General features: G+C 35.8%; 2 protein-coding genes across 2 annotated transcripts; both read left to right on the top strand.

The window, feature by feature from the left end:
* The first annotated feature begins 397 nt into the window (after window positions 1–397).
* LOC112637668 lies at window positions 398–4,899 on the top strand. Its single transcript, XM_025407879.1, has 4 exons — window positions 398–445; window positions 780–1,240; window positions 1,416–3,732; window positions 3,981–4,899. Exons 1-4 carry the CDS (start codon window positions 398–400, stop codon window positions 4,872–4,874), a joined length of 3,720 nt encoding a protein of 1,239 aa, XP_025263664.1. The 3' UTR covers window positions 4,875–4,899.
* A 2,318-nt stretch (window positions 4,900–7,217) lies between these two features.
* Window positions 7,218–14,598, top strand: LOC105251400 (vesicular glutamate transporter 1). The gene is made up of 9 exons (XM_011258205.3): window positions 7,218–7,311; window positions 9,662–9,794; window positions 10,534–10,754; window positions 11,033–11,349; window positions 11,677–11,851; window positions 11,993–12,285; window positions 12,452–12,832; window positions 13,607–13,816; window positions 14,097–14,598. The coding sequence occupies exons 2-9, from the start codon at window positions 9,721–9,723 to the stop codon at window positions 14,343–14,345; spliced, it is 1,920 nt and encodes a 639-aa protein (XP_011256507.1). The 5' UTR covers window positions 7,218–7,311; window positions 9,662–9,720; the 3' UTR covers window positions 14,346–14,598.
* The last annotated feature ends 3,462 nt before the right edge of the window (window positions 14,599–18,060 follow it).

Here is an 18,060-nt window from a genome sequence, read left to right as displayed (position 1 = left end):
TGAAGGCAAATTGTCTCGTATAATTGCGTCAGACGGTTTTAAAAATGATATAAGGGTCCAGCGAGAGCATTGGGGATATGACTTTATAACATTATAAACATGAAATATCGCATTTATTGCGCGAACAAAAATATGTCATATACGTATTGAACAGATATATAAATGTGAATGTAGGAAAGGAACTCAGTCAGCTGACGCAATTTTTGATCAAATCCATTTTCAAGATATCGCGCGAAGGAATTGATGTGACATTTCTGGAGGTTGTACAGATATTTATTGTTATTTATATATTTAGAATGCTTGTTGCAGAAGCAATATCTAGAGATTGTTTGAGATATACGCAGAAAATTGTTATTGAATTTTATATCGAAATCGTATGCAAAATTGATCTCTTATCATGACAGACAACCAGCTATATGTGCCGTTTAGAAATGAAACATTATCGGTAATAAAATATTGCTTCTATTATATATATAATTATTTAAATATTAATATTTAAATTATTATTATTAAATTATTAAATTATTATTATTAATATAATTATAATTAATATAATTATTTAAATTAAATAAATAATTAAATATATAACAAGATATAAAATTTCATATTTTATCTTTATATGTCAAATTATAAAAGTTACTTTTGCTGTAATAAAAATGTAAAATTGTATACATATATGTACAATTTTATAAATAATGTTTTATGATTTATCTTTTTTATATTATGGAAAATAATTCTTAGATATAAATCTTTTTTCTCACGTCTCGCTTATATTTTAGACAAATTCATGCGAGTTTTCCAGCCGAAACGCGGCATTCGATTTAGAGATATATGGACCCTATCTCGACAAGATTCGAGAGCTCTTCGTGCCCAGCCTGGAATACAGAATTCATTCCTTGTTGGAAGAGTTTGTGTACAGTGAGGATTCTCGATGGGCTGTGCAATTTCCATACGTCAAAAAATTCATCGACGCGATAGCCACCTGGAGAGGTCCTTTAATTAAAGCGGCCGAATATGATATCGGGACGATGGAAAAAGCGATAAAAAGTGCCGTCAAACGCGTAGTGAAAGACGATCTGATTCCCTGCTTCCTGGATTCTCTTACTCCATATTATAGATTGAATAAAATTTGTCGCGAACTCGACGCGCTGGGAATCGAGAACAATATCTTGCGAAGCCTCAATGTGTGGAACTCTGTCAACGAGAAGAAGTGCCATCGGGCGGATCGCGATTGCTTCACGTATGTGTGAATCGCTATAATTTAAAATCACGTGCATCTCTCGACTCGACTGTTCTGGCTATTTGCATAGTCAAGTTCTAATTTAATTGAAAAATTATTTGCACATCGAAATGAAGCGTTCGATATCGTCTCTATTATGGTATAAAAAAATTTCCAGCCCAGCTTCACTCGATAGGAATCCCGATACCATGGATTGTAACTCGAATTCGAGAGACGTGACGATGTCGCCTTGCGATGCAAAAGGACCGACCAGATGTAAAAAAGCTATTGAAGCTTATGAGAAAAGTATCGAGCAACCAACGACGTCGGAAAATCAACAGATCGTTGACACAAGTCAAGATTTTCTACAACAAACAGAAGATTCTTCGCACAACGAAGTGTCCCAAAACGATAAAAGCGAATCTGTCGACGAAGAACCTTGCGATGCCGCGAAGAGCTTCGCTAAGAGATTGAAGATGATCGTCCGCAAGATGTATCCAGAGGATTGCAGCTGCCCGACACTTTCCGGATCTATCCTCACTTGCTTGGCCTTACCTTGCAAGCCGAGAGATTTGATCGGGCGAATCTTCGAGGCCGATCCGTGTTTGACCGAATCTTGCTTCATTGTGATGAAGCGAAAATTTCTGATTAGCGTTCACAATGTTTGCTCGTGTCTCAATGATATTCTCGGCAAATTAGATAGCAGGTTCACGAAGACGTTGCATCTCAATTGCGAGATATATCCCGGATATATCCGCTTCAGATTGAAAAGCAGCAGCGTCAATAAGTGCCTGTTCGTCGCCAGGATATCAATATGTCAAAGTGTTCGTAGACGTACGATTGTCAAAGTGTACGTAGACCGACCGAATTTTGTCATCTCGATTTGCAAATCAAACCTGAATACAGATGCGAAAAGATCAAAGTGCTTCGAACGATATTGCGATGACGATAATGACATACTTGCACGCGTCGAGGAAGAAAGCAAAGAGTTGGATGGTACATGCTGCTCACGATTGGATCCAAGTGTAAAAGACGCAGCAATGAATATATCAGACGAGGCTGGAAATGGAAACAGAGAAGGAATTACATGCACGATTACAAAGTGTGTTTCAAACTGTCTTCAAAATTTTACAACTTTCTCCTGTAACAAATCTCGCGAAAACATTGCCGAAGAAATATGTGACTTAACGTCGCAGATTGATAACTTGAACGAGAGAGATGGAAAGACTCGTAAAATCCCGGATTCGATGGAAATCAGTTGCGGAAACGATGCGGAGAAGCGTGGGAGGAAAATTATCGACTCGGATAATTCAGTTACAATAATGAATGAGGAAATTACGCGAATGATCGACGACGCGAATTGCGTGTGTTTGTCGTCTGAAAATCTCGCGGAAACAAACCACGAGGTGGAAAATAATTTTAGCAACGAAGATCCGGATTTCTCGCAATGCGATCGAACTCGTTCCTCGGATAAAGAGTCAAACTTAGGGGAACAAGACAAAGAATGCAACGCTAACACATGTAGCATCACGTCATTCGTGCAAAATTCCGAGCATGACAAACAATTGGTAGAATTAAACTGTAATCGTTTCTTGGACAATGATATCCGAGCGATCGACGAAGAATCGGAAAATGGCTCGTTAAATTCGGCGAAGGCAGAAATTGGGTGTAACTCGAGTCGTAATGTCGATTTTATAGACATCACGGTCATCGATAATATTCGCTTCGAAGAGTCTCGGGATGATCGTGATGCGAAAATTCGGAGCGCGAATCATTGCAAGTCGTCGGAGGCATCATCCAAGAACAATGACTCGTTGACGGTTTCCATTCAAACGCCCAGGTTACGGGTGTCATCGAAAGGCATCAGCGTGAACGTGAGTTATCCCCCAGTTTGGTTGGCATCCAATGACGATGAAAGCACATCTACGAAGACACCAAGGCGCGTCGAAACGATGGATCTTTCTGCGCTGATCGTTCCGAGGAAAAGACGTAAAATTCTTGGCAATAAAAGAATTTCCCATAAAACGAGAGGTTTTATTAAACCACCAAGATCTCTCGTGTCGAGATGCGAGCTTCGATCGAACGGAAATTCGGAAAGTTCCGATATCTCAACGGAAGAGTATCTTTGCATGTCGAGATGCTGTCCCTCGATGAGCAAGTTCACTGCGAGCGACAGACGAGGCGAATTTGAAAATTCGTACAACTCCACAAGACTGTCGAAGCTTTGCGTAAGCTCGTCGAACGATTTTCGCAACGTAACTTCCTTCCCTGCGATCAAATATGGAGCAGCATCGCGTAAAGATAATGTTTACTCTGCCAAAGTACCGCAAGCGATACTCGTGATGACGAAGTTTCGCGATTCCATCGATAGGTCTGTCCGTAGAATAAAGCGTCTGATTCACGCGAAGCTGAGAAAAATATTGTTCAACGACGGAATTAAAACGAATGCATCGGGAACCTTTTGGAAGAACGAAGATACTAGAGGGAAGACTAATGGAAGATGCGTCAGACAGGTATGTATACTTCTCATAAAAAAAAAATAAATGACTTAAAAAGGTTTCATTTACATGAAAAAAAATAAACGACTCAAAAAGGTTTTATTTACATGAAAAAAATAAATGACTCACAAAAGGTTTTATTTACATTGAATATTTAATGTCTCTAAAACTAGAGTTTAATTTTCAATTTATCTTTTTCTGATTTAAAATAATCTTTAAAACGCTAGAATAATTCTTCTATTCCATTTATCTATCTTTTACAGAGCTACAGCGTAACTTCATGCTCAACCTGCAACTGCTGCAGACACGGTTGTATTCCGTCTTCACGCGAGTCCTCGAATGTAATTCTATCAATCCGTAGAAATCGATGTGGAGAAGAGAAAGATGGACGGATGAAGTTTCACGATCGTAGATTGACCGGTGGCAGCGAGATCCTGTCGACTTTTCGCTCGATCGAAACTTCTTACGATTCGTTAACTCCTGCAGTCGAGGATTTAAAAAAACACGAGCTTAGTAGAAGCAATAGAAGGGAAAGGACCGAGCGAAATATCGTGAAAAGCTCTTGCAACTTTAGCAATTATGGGACAAGTGTAACAATTTCCTCGCAATCGGCTAAAGTATCCGGAAACAATTCGAAATATCTTGGACGTTGTACGCGCAAACAGCGAAAGGAGACACGTGACGATAAACGTGTCTACGAAGGGATACGTAATCCAGATCGATGGAAGGAGACGCAACGCGGATGTGAGCGACGTGCAAGGACGCACAGAGGAGTACCAGAGGGGATTAAATATTCTAGCAATGAATCTCTCGGAGCTTCATCATCTTCTTCTCAGAGAGGAGAAGTTAAAAATGTGTACAAGCAATCTCGATCTGACAAATCGAGGGCCAAAAATCAGCAGAAGGATACAGATCCTTCCGACAACGATCGACTACGTAAGAAACGCGTCTTCGGGATTCTGACCGACATCTGCAATGATTACACGGACGATCTCGACCTGGACTTCAAGTTACAATTGTTACGATACGTGGAACTCTGCAGAAACATCAAATGCGCATTGCTGAAGACGCTGCAACCGGACGATGATTTTTACGAAATTGACACGATGTCGAGAGCTCGATGGAGAGAGAGTTTGATTGACGCGATAATTTCGTAACGCTGTAAAATAATATTTTAATACATTGCATACAATAAAATATTCTCGAGGCATTAATAGCGACATTATTAATTGTTTAGAAATGACTTCTTGCTCAATATCTTCTTCTATGAATCTGTTTTTAGATAGAAATAAAAAATAATAATAATCGTACATTTCCCTTAAAATATTAAATATTAAATATTAAATAATATATAATATTAAATATTAAATAAAAAAAATAAATTAGATGCAGCAAACTAAAACTGACAAAACGATTCAATTTATAATTAATTACTGTATCATCATCTTTTACTTTCATAAGAGATAAATCTATGGAGATTACACGAGAAAAAATATTTGGATTTGGCTTCGACTGTATAAGATTGTTTTTTATATTGAGCATATTTTGAACGTGACCGAAAAGACGAGATATTGTTCAAGGTCTTGAATATAAAGAATAAAATTGTATCAATAATCGCTTCGCGAAAACCTCAAGATTTCAAACCAAATAAGAAATTCCCTCTGGCTTTAAAGCGCGAAAATTTTTGATAAAAATCAAGTCCTCAGAAAATTTTCTTATCCCATAAAGAAAGCGAAAAAATATATTTTGTTGCCCGTTAGATCGTCAAAGTGCTATAAAACTCGACAAATCAATTCTCGTTTATGGATTAAGTTGTGTTGCAGCAGGCGTTCGTTGGCACGTCAGAACGATAGTGAAATCCGAGTTATTTAGGGCGCACCGCGGCGCCGAAAGAGAAGATAAAGTATTGTACCAGCCATTGAGAATAGCAGCATCCCTCCGGGCAAATCGATATTTCCTGGCAACCACCGGAAAGAGTGTCTACTCTCTCCCCTCTACCCTCTTCTTCGATCTCTCTCTGTTTGTAACAATGCAAGTCGGCTACGAAATTTTGAGGAGAATTCTCCATCGATATGAGCATTTAATTTTTAGCATCTCTTTGATTCATATAATCTAATTAAAATCTATTAATATCACAGAATCCTTGATATTTGCTTTAATGTCACGTACTTGAATACGTTTAGAGTTGATAATCTATTTGACATTTGAATTTAACAGGAAACTTATATCATTAATACACTTTTTTATTTTCGCGATTTTATTTCTACGATACGCGATTTATTTCTACGAATTGATTGATATGAAATGAATTGGAATAATAAGGGGTGTTACAGCAATTCCAGTTTTAAATTTAATATAAAATTTTTTCATAAAAGATGTATTTATATAAATTTATATAATTTATATAATTGTAACTTTAGAACGTTAGTTTGCTGGGAAATTTTCATACATTTCTAGACGCTTTCAAGTTAAAAATTTGATTCCGCATTGATTGTAGAACCTAATGTCAAAATTAAAATTAAATATTTTCGAATTAATTAACGTTGATATGAGCATTTCTTAATTTTTAGCATCTCTTTGATTCATATAATCTAATTAAAATCTATCAACATTGATATTTGCTTTAATGTCAGATATTTGTATACATTTAGATTTAAATCTATTTAGGATTTAAATTTAATCTATATCATTAATACACTTTTTTATTTTCGTGATTTTGTTTATACGATAATGAATTGATTTTGTTTATACGATAATGATTGATATGAAATGATTGAAATAATAAGGGCTGTTACAACAACTCCAGTTTTAAATTTAATATCAAATTTTTTCGTAAAAGATATATTCATATAATTGTAATTTAGAACTTTAGTTTGCTGGGAAATTTTCATACATTTTTAGACGCTTTAAAAGTTCCACGTTGATTGTCAAATCTAATCTCAAAATTAAAATTGAATATTTTACAATTAATTAATTAACATAATTAATGTTAAATGTAATCTTTCTTTCTACCTTACAATCATGTTTCGAGCTTTTAGGCAAAATGTGCAAATATGATACTCGTCCCCCTCGCAAATTAGAAACCAAATCCAACCCTCTAATAGCCCCGCTCGATTATCAAATCTCTCGGGGGGGGAGGAGAATGAGACCCAAAGTAACGCGCGCGTGTTATCCTGTTTCAATACCTTAACGCCGTTACGATCGCTTATTTCCGGTGCGTGCCGTTTTGTTATTGCAAACTTTTGGCCCGGGGGTGCAGCCGAAGCTCCGCCTGGGGTCAATCTAAAGGGGGTAGTAAATGGCGGCGATTGGCCAGTGATATAGATGCGTCGCACCCGGCGATCCAATCGCGTCGTCGCACCGGGATGCGCCGTGTACAAGTCAACTTGGTTGCCAGCGACGCCGACGCCGACGCCGACGCCGACGCCGACGCCGACGCCGACGCCGTCGCCGCCACCGTCGACGGCGGCGGCGGCGGCGACGACGACGACGACGACGACGACGACGTCAGGCGACGTCGACGACGTTCTCCGTCGCGTACCCCGCGCTACTGTCACCCAATCCGCTCGTAATTGCGTCTGGACTTAATTATTGGTGAGTGCCGCGAGTACCTCTGTCGCTCGTTTTCCTCGGTTTTCTCGGTTACTTTCTTCAAGCATTAAAAAAAATTGTGAATGCCAGAGATTCCATTTTGCTCGCGAGCAAAATGGGGAACGTACGTGACCTTTCGAAAGGGATGGAACGAGACTTGGTAGAAGTCTACCTAAGTGTACCTTCGTTAATATCATTTCTCTCTCCTGTGATAAAAGACGTTCGGAGATTATTTCGAGGGTATGAGTGACAATCGCGAAGTGATGATAATTTTAAATTCCGAAAGTTACCCGAAAATGTGGTTTTAAACTTCTTAATTTTTATTTTTAGTCGTCATCCATTTTATTTAACTTCTTATTAAACTTCTTAATTTTAGTTTTCGTCATCCATTTTTAATTTGAAATTTCGGGATAGATTCTTCGATTCTGGAATCGAGAAAAGTGATAATAAAATTGTTTATCTTATGTTACCTTTTTCTCTGAGGGAATAATCGGCTGGTTCTTCTTACAACATGTTCATTTTAAGTGAAAAACAGATCGCAAAAAATAGTGGTCTTGTTTGTATTCAGTTTTTAAAAGTGATCCATGTCTGATATGTGTTTTCTTTCATAATGTGAAAAGCACGAAATCACGAGAGAATTTGATAAAAAATTTCGGTGGCGTTTGATTATGTAAATTTTTAGATACATGAAAATTATTATGCGAGGTATATTAACATTTGATGTGTATCTCTCACATTTCGAACTTGAATTACACGAGATTGCCCGAGGCTGCGAGAGATTTCAGTCAGCTCGTTTGCGCCATTCTTCCGCCGATTAGCTGCAAATTGAGTTTCTGCTTTAATTGAGATTCTCTCTGAATATCGCGTAGTAGAGAATACTTTCATTAGCACTATTTATCATCATTTATTCGTGAAAATGAGCTTTATCTTTATTCCGCAATAATTATTTGATTGATTTTCATAAAAGAATATACATGTACATGGAAAATCTCAAATAAAAAAATATATACATGGAAAAGAATAATAACAGGAAGAATAATATTCTAAAGTTTCTCACACGTGGCTTTTTATCAAAATTTTTCTCGGTTTTTATTCTATTCTTTAAACAAAATTTTATTATTATTTAAAAAGTATTATTTAATTATATTTAAATTATTATTCAAGTCCGTCTTCGGAAAATTTCGGGAGATATTAGATGCGAAGTCACGATTCAGAATGCGAGACACTTGCCGAATATCGCTCAATGTCCATTAAGTTGAGTCAGCATATTCGTCCCATACTTGTCAATCTCCACCCCGATTCGTTAACACGCACTGTGCATTTTGTGCCTTTTGTCTGTCACGTGCCGTTTTAATATCCAGAGAGCCATTGTCCTCCGATGCGCCTCTTTACGATCGGCGCAGCACCCTCGTAACGATTTTTGCAGGCTCCGTCGTGCAACGATGACGATGATGCAACGAGACTATTTCAATCATAGACTAAAAGCGCTAAATAATAATGAAAAATGCCAAAAGTTAACTTTTGAATGTAAATTGTGAGAAAAAGATATATATCGAAAAGTTAAAAAATATAAAAATGTAACGATATTGATTGCAAATGAAATAGAAAATTTTGGCACGTTGGAAAGAAAATATAAAGCGCAAAAACTTATATTGTTATGCGCATTTGTAGTTTCATCCTAAATTATTTGATTTGATTTCATACCAGAGAATCGCTAAAACTCGTATTTATTATATATTTTTCAGTGCATTAATACATCTTGATGAAGGATAGATTTGATTAAGATTTTATACTTTAAGCGGCGAGATGTATACGGCCTAGGACGGGTTCTAAGTGAAAAATATGATCTCGGTGTACGGCCGGCGAACGTTTCTTCTCACAGTTTTCTACCCTCCGAAGATGCTCCCTCGAGAGTTCGGGGATTAGGGGTGGAGAGACTGCCACTCCAAATAAACAGTCCTACCCGAGAGTTCCCCTCGCTGTGTGTCGTTCTATAGAGATGCTATATAGATATAGAAAGTCTGGGGTATATATATATAGATATATACCCCAGACTTTCTTCCAAAAGGAGCTGTGGGTGACCGAGATACGAGGCAAAAGCTATTTCTAATAACATTGGAAACATGTATTTCTCTTTCTAAAATTATTTACGTTTGCAAAATTTGTAATCTTAATATCATTTTGAGAAATTTGTGTGGCATCTTGTGTGACGATATTCCGATACAGTTGAATTATTTAATACATTTTGTTTGTAAAGTCAGTGCGCGAGTTATTGATTTTTTTTTTCATAAAATTTGCAATAAATTATATACGAGACAACTGTTTTATAGATGTTATATTTTGTATTCTGCAGGGGCTGCCTATTAACATCGTGAGCCTACGAAACCCCAGAGCAACCCCAATAATTGGAAAATGTCCGGATTCGCAGCGGCGGGTCTCGTAGCCTTTGACTCCTTTAAGACGAAAACGTCGCAGAAATTATCCGGGTAACATATATATTTATATATGTGCGCATATATGTATATATTTATACACAGAAAAAAATAAGTGTCAAATCAAAACTTATATACTTAAACTAAGGCGTTTATTGTTTCGTATATACGCGACAATTTATAATCTTCTTAGAAGAATTTAAATCTTCTTAGAATCTTCTTAGAAGATTTTAAATTTCAACAATATTATTTTAATATTGTAATTGTCACCTAGAGAATATATAATTATTTAATTCTACTTTAAGAAAATTATAATCTTTGATTTAAAAATGTTATTTTCTATCCAACATTGTTTCTTTTCCATTCAAGAAAATTAAATCTTAAATCATAAGAATATATTTTTATCGATTGAACTATATAAAATGACTTCATTCAAGGAAGCAATTATTCAAGCAATTATATATTTCTTTAACTAACGCAATATAATCTCATTTCAAGATTTTCATGTTAAAACTAAATATATTTTCAAAACAAAAATGTCCTTTTTTCTGTGTAGAATTTTAATAAATTAAAATTTTATGCCTTATTGTTTTGACATGATACAAAAATAATTATTGCAAAATTACGTTAGGCAACTTTTTAATTTATACATAATATGCTTTCAATTATGTTTTTTATATTGTGCACGCAACTTTAATTGTGAAAACAAGTGGTTTTGAAAATGGTAAAAGTTATTAAAAAAATCTAATGCAATAAGATAAACTCTTTTGAACGAATTCTTGCTTCTCTGTAGATTCAGAAGGAATAAAACCGGTTACGAGGAGTTCGAAGGCCCGCACGAGGGTAGCAAGGACAATAGGGGGTTCGAGGATGAGAGGGAGTACAGTAGACATGCCTCGTTCGAGTCACTTCCGGAACCGGAGAGACCACCATTACGTCATATTGATACATATTGCATGCCGGAATGTCCGTGTCTTTCCAAGAGATACACTATCGCGACGCTGGCTTGCTTAGGTAACAATCGACAATAAATTACAAGACAATTCGTTATTATTAAAATCATCCAAAAAAATTTAAATTTGTTTTCACGATAAATTAAAAATTAAATAAAAAATAGAGTACGAGTGGATTTTCCTGCGAATGACTTTTTGCAGGAAGTAGAAGAAAATATTTAGCGTTATCGTGAATAAGAGAATAAAATTTTCATTTTTTTTTTTACATCTCTAAGAGAAAGTTAATTTCCCTTATAAAATAATATCTTACTTTTTATCTTAATTCATCGCGTTTTTCAGGATTCGTTATTTCGTTTGGCATGAGATGTAACATGGGGATGGCCAAGTTGGTGATGAAAAATACCACGGACGGCGAAAACAGCAGTATCAAATTTAATTGGACGATCGGCGTGGAAAGCGCCCTCGATTCGTCCTTCTTCTGGGGTTACCTGGTGACGCAGGTGCCCGGTGGCTTCCTCGCGTCGTTATATCCCGCGAACAGGATATTCGGCACCGCCATCGCGATATCTTCCTTCTTGAATCTGCTGGTGCCCGGCGCGTTGAAGGTGGATCCTATCGTCGACATGATCGTGCAAGTGTGTAAGGGACTGGTCGAGGTGAGCATCTACAAAATCAAACCCGAAAGTAAGAATTAAAAATATGCTCTATAACGTAAGAAATATTTTGTTTTCACGTGTAAAATCTGGAATTAATTATCTTAGCAATCCCACGATCAATTTTTTACATCGATAAAATTGAACTTGTTTAATTTCTTACATGTGATTCAATAACATTGCATTTGCTTCAATCAGATATTTATTTTTTTAGACTTAAAGCAAGAGATAAAGAATTAATAAAATTATAATTTAAAAAAGTCACAAATATTATACTATAAATTTTTAAATTCACTCTCAATCCTACAGTCGCACTTTTATTTTTCGCAGGGTGTTACGTATCCGGCGTGCCACGGTATTTGGAAATACTGGGCGCCACCTTTGGAAAGATCACGTCTGGCCACGTTAGCGTTTTGCGGATCGTATGCCGCGATGGTGATAGGTATGCCGCTTTCCGGATATCTGAGTGCCTGGTTCGGCTGGACGGCGTCATTTTACTTTTATGGTAAACAAGCCATTAGCCTCATATTCACTTACAGGCATAAGATTCGTCGATATTTTTTTTGCAAATTAGTTATTATATAGACTCCTAGAAGGACAGATGATGAAAAATACGCAATTTTTCGTTTCACGCAACAAATTGTAGGCGTCTGCGGCCTAATTTGGTACGGTTTCTGGTTGTGGCTGGCGTTCGAAAAGCCGGCGAAACACCCGTGTATCTCGGCTCGGGAATTACGCTACATCGAGGACTCTCTCGGTCAGGGACAAACGCAGCTGCCCGTACCTACTCTGTCGACGACGCCTTGGCGAAAGTTTCTCACCTCCATGCCCGTATACGCCATTATCGTCGCCAATTTCTGCAGATCGTGGAACTTCTATCTGCTGGTGCTCTTTCAACCGCGTTTCATGCACGAATCCTTCGGGATGCCGCTCGTCGAGGTCAGTAACATCTGTACAACATATTCCTACAATAATTTTCAAGCATGTCTAATAATTTGTAAATATAATTTTGATTTTTATTTGAATTTAATTAATAATTTTTATTTTTATTTGAATTTAAAATATTATTATTCGTCGATATACTAATCACTTTGTTCCATGACAGACTGGAGTGATCGGGTCGCTTCCTCATCTGTTGATGACGATGATTGTACCATGCGGTGGTTTGTTGGCGGATTATCTCCGTAAACGTGGCATCATGACGACGACGAATGTCAGGAAGGTTTTCAATTGCGGTGGCTTCGGAATGGAGGCGCTCTTCTTCTTGGTGGTGGCACACGCGACGACGTCCAGGAATGGAACCGCGGCTACGGTCGCCCTCGCGATCGGCGTCGCGTGCAGCGGTTTCGCCATTTCCGGCTTCAACGTCAATCATCTGGACATCGCGCCCAGATACGCCAGCATCCTAATGGGCATGTCCAACGGGATCGGCACCATTGCTGGTCTCTTGGTTCCTTTCTTCGTGGACAACATCACGGAGAAGAAGGTACAAAAAGGAAGCAATTTTTCGATCGATAAATATCGATAAATATATTGGCTGGTACAAATCTGTGAAAAAAGGGAAATTAAAAATTTTTAAAATGTGTTTAAGGATGCTTTGTATGTACAATCCCAGCAAAACGTAGCTGAAAATCAATATAATATTGACGAATATATCCTTTTGGTATTTTGAGTATGAGAAATTGCGTGAAATATTACAATTTGATCTTAGCTACAGTGCAGTGCAGAGATGTATTTTTTAATATTTACGTTTTTACTGAAATATTCCGAATTTTGTTAATCGAAATGATTAACTTTTTGGCAGAAAATTTCGTCTTGTGTCAGATACATGGCTAATTTTATTGAATTATATTTAATATCTTTTAATCAGTTAGTACTTGTATAATATTATTTGACCAAATATTTCCTCTGTATCTAAACTACACTTTTATCAATTTTAAACAAATTCTGAATATTATTTCCATGTGTTTTTGTCATTTGAATCGACGTGGTTATACGTTTCCTATAAGAACACATGTTAATTCGGTGCAAATTAAAATCCTTATAACTTGGGAACTTTAGTGAATCGATTTAAAAATTGTACTGAAAATTCTAAACATATGTAAGGACATTCTGTACAATTTTTATTAAATTCTCAATATTTTGAAAATAGGTACGAAACATCCTTAAATAACACAAATTGAAATTTCGAAAATGAAGGAGTAATTTGAATTTTGAATAATTTTTTATGATTACTAAAGAGAAAAAATATTCTGCGCAGGATGCGCATAGTTGGCGAAACGTTTTCATCATAGCAGCGTGCGTCCACATCTTCGGAGTGACGTTTTACGCGATTTTCTGCTCCGGCGAGTTGCAACCCTGGGCCGATCCCACACTAGAGGAACAGAAGGCCTGGAATCAGATGGACGAGTTCGGACAGACGAAACCGCCCGTGCCACCTCCGCCGAAAACCATGCAATCTGAATTTATAGTAAGTGCGTCAACAATTATCTCCAAGGGGGATATTTAACATCGTTATAGAACAACATAACTTTTCAAAACATCGAGTTGATGCAATTTTTAAAGAAATGTCAAAACTGTGATGCAATTATTTTTCAAATTGCCATACTTCCACTTATGTTTACAAACTGTGACGTCGATATCGTCTAAGATTTTCAAGATTTTATTTTTCAAAAAAATTTTTTAAATTTTTTTTTGAAAATAAAGATATTTATTTCGCGAAAAATCACGCGACATTGTCGTCTTTCCAGAAACAACCGTCCCGGGACGGAGTCGGCGATGACTGGAACACTTACGAGCAACCGGCGCCTGAGAATCACATGTACATGCAACAGGACAATAAGGCCCCCGTGATAAGCTACGGTTCGACGGAGACCCAAAGTAACAATCCGTTCCACTCGACGAATCCGTTCGCCAGCGACATTAGCGCGTCTCTTGTGCAGCCACCGGCAACGGACAACTATGCGCACGACGTTGTGCACAATCAGCAGTGGAATTGAGAATGGTCGGCCTCCGGATAGAGCGATCGGATACGAGAAGAGTAGACTGCGTTCTCCTGAGGTTGTAGGTCATACATTATCATTAGCCGTCAATCTGCCGGTTCCTCGGACATACTGCGTTTTCATTTTACCGGAACTCGCGAAAGTGAAGCTTGCAAAGATCGCAGATTCGCGATTTTGTTTTCCTTGAGAGAAAAATGTTGTCGAACCTATTTTATTTTCCTCCTCAAGGAAAATAAAGCGGAAGTTTATAATAATTTGAAATATTATATAACAATAAAAGCATCTCGTTCTCGTTTAATAATTCAAAGAAAATGAGATATTATAATAAATATAATTTAATTAGAATTTTAATTATTTGATATTAATTATAGACTAACAAGTCTCGCAGTATGTCTGAGAATCGCATATATAAATAAAGTTTCAATGGTTTGGTGATTTTATGAATTGCAAGGTGCAGATAGTTAAATGTTAAAATGCACATTTCTAAGTTTCTCGGTAAAAATATCCGCAAATTTTCTGTTGAACGTAATATCTAAGAGTGCAGAGACTGATGCTATGAATGATCACACAAGTAATTCCCAACAACATGAGAGGGATTTTATCTCGGCTACGTCAAATTAACGTAAAATTAACGAGATTCATCGATAGATAATTTGTTGTTTATATAAACTTTATTAAAGATACGTGCAATATTATTTATAGTATTTTGCGATAAATGAGATAGAGATGAGTAGTTTAATGCGTGCCATTTTAAAAACGACAATAAGTCACTCGTTAGATGTCTAAAAATTGAATCCAAAGATATTTCTTTACTTCAAGTTTTTGCTAGAAAGGATCATAGATTTGCATTATTAGTCGGTCGTATGATTTCTTTAAAGTAAATTAAATGAGGAACAACTGATCGGAATTTTAAAAATGTATCTTTTTGACACGTGCAATTAGCCGCGTTTATATTTTTCAGAAGAGACTAAAACAAATCGTCAAAGCAGGTTTTGCAATAATTGAAAATGAGGTGAATGCATTAATTCTTTCGTAAGATATTAGGTGGAAGAGAATGTTGTCCTAATTTAAAGAAATCTATAGAAAGATTAGGATATCGATAGCCTAAAGAATTTTTTAAGTCGTAAAATTCTGAAGTGTGTTTTATTAGGATATACGATATTCGCGAGATATTTGCGAATATCCTTTTTATAAAAAATATTAATGGCAATGATGTTGCTTACATTAGCGACGAGATCGAGATATGTCCCAAACCGACAATAATTCAAACCGTTGCAGACAATAATTCTCCGTGGACAATAATTAACAGCAAGGTTTGAAAAAAAATGGAATCGCGAGAGATCTCGGGACACACGACATGGCTCAATCGCTGAAACTTTTAGGTATTTCTTCCCCTCCGAATTTTTTCGTGACTTTCGATTAATTTACTTACGCGATGAAACATAGCAATAAAGAGAAGAGTTAAAGTTTACGCAAATCGATATAATAAACGGCGTATAAATCGTTTGTCGAAATTAAAATTATACGCAAAGACGCGCGACATCTTTACACACTTGGATATAGTACAATTAAATTGGGAATAAAATAATGGGATTATCCATACAGCATAGATATTTGAAGAAATTATCTTTGAATATTCATGTGGATATTCAAATTGCAGTATCCAATACAACTCAACTCTCAGACATATAATATGTTGACTGTGAGTTAGACAAGGAAAATGTTTACGAGAACAATTAACACACTTAATAAAGATTCAGAAATCTGGATATTATGAGATATTTGAATATTGAAGAAGAATCTACAAATATTCAAAATATTTATAATGTATGGATATTGCGTGTGCGAAGTTGATGGGCATAAAAAGCGCGAGGAACCGCAAGGAGAAAGTGGAACTATTACTTAATTTTCCATTAATATTCGCCAGAAACAAAATGCTAATTATTTGAAACATAGTAAAGCGGGACGATCGTAAATTCGACGAGTTAGCGCGATTACATAAATCGGATTCTAAATTGATTATATGGCGCGAGTTTTCTCAATATCCGAGTCAAATCTGGAAACATTCGCGTAGCAGCTTATAACTTGAAACGTATGAAAGTATTCGTAAGAAAGTGATAACGAGATGAAAGTATCATAAGAAAGTACCGATAAGCTATTAAGTAGACAAATCATGAAAGTGAATATACAAAAATCAAAGTAAGATCGAAATATTTAGAAAAAAAAGAGAAGCAGTATATTATATATTGTCTAGGTGTATTTCGTATACATACGTATATTATACATACACATACACATACACACACATCTTTTACTCTATATAAATATATATATGTAGGCCCTTTGTGATCACACATGTGAGCGATCAAAAGTAAAAACGGAGCACATACAAGGAAGCGGAATGAAAAACATGTGGATGGTAGAAAAAATTAGGTCTCGAAACGGCTAATTTCGATTATTCCATTTTTTTTTATATGCAGAATATTTAATGTTCAATACACGCGACGATAATCTTCTTGTAGAAAAATTAAACTATACTTTTTTAACAAAAATATCGAACTACAAACGGTTGAAAAATAAAATCTTGCGATTGTAATCAAAGAGTTTTAAGAATCGTAAGTAATAAAGCCTTTGTCAATTAATTTTAGATGAATTTTGCTCTTACATAACTCAAATAATTAGCGTTAAAATTAGCAAAGAATAAGAGAAAGGTTAAAAGAAATATTAAATTTTTATATATTTCCAATTATAAAAAATTTGCAGAGAGAGAAAAATTAATTCAGTTCTTCAGCAAGAACATTTATATCTTTTGAACGCTCTGAAAAAATGTTTCTTCAATTGTTACAAATAAACATAAATAATTCTTTTTAATAACAAAAATTAGAACAAAGACACAATTAACCGATTCGATCGCCTAATTTTCCTCCAATCTGATGTTCACGTTTATGAACAAAGTACATGCTAATGTTACGATGTGCAGTACACGTATATTGGAGCGTGTGTATGAGAGCTATGAATTGAATAGCTTAGAGTTTTCATTTTTCCTTTCAAGGAATCCACAAAATTAGTCAATTTATGCGAGACCTTTTTAAAAATGCATACCGATATGATACGTATATGTATCGATATTTATCGGTAAGTATCGTCTCGCATTCTCGTCGGCAAATAAGATTATATATAGATATGTCGTATGCGTTATTATGTTGTACGTTAATATAAATGTAATTATATATATATCGTGATTATATATATATGTTTCAGACCGTAAATTTTAAAGCAAAGGAAGTGGTTATTTTGAAAAATGTTTCAGACAAAAGTTGTTGAAGATAAAGTAATGCATTACATGGGTAAATTTGATTGACCTTGGGTGGCGTCGTGAAGGTCATGTCAAGGTCGACTTGAATTTTTTAAATGGGAACCCCTATTTTTCATTGCATATTCTTGTAGCTTATCTCGAGAGCTTTCCAAAACACTATAATTAAGTACCTTTTTATTAAGTACTTTTTGAGTTATAAGGCTTGAAATAATTTCTTAATTTTACATAAACCATAAAATATCTAGTAAACCATTCATTTTTCGATTATCTTACCTTATACTTTTATGTACAAAATAATGAGAGGAATCAATTGGTGTAAAGAAAACACATAGTTGTTTCTAAGAAAAAATATGTAATTTGCAATTAACAATTCCATATTTTTTCTTAGAAACAACT

The sequence above is a fragment of the Camponotus floridanus genome, unplaced genomic scaffold, assembly GCF_003227725.1.
Source record: "Camponotus floridanus strain SB8 unplaced genomic scaffold, Cflo_v7.5 scaffold1, whole genome shotgun sequence".
Classification (NCBI taxonomy): domain Eukaryota; kingdom Metazoa; phylum Arthropoda; class Insecta; order Hymenoptera; family Formicidae; genus Camponotus; species Camponotus floridanus.
This window is presented reverse-complemented; position numbering and strand designations above follow the sequence as displayed.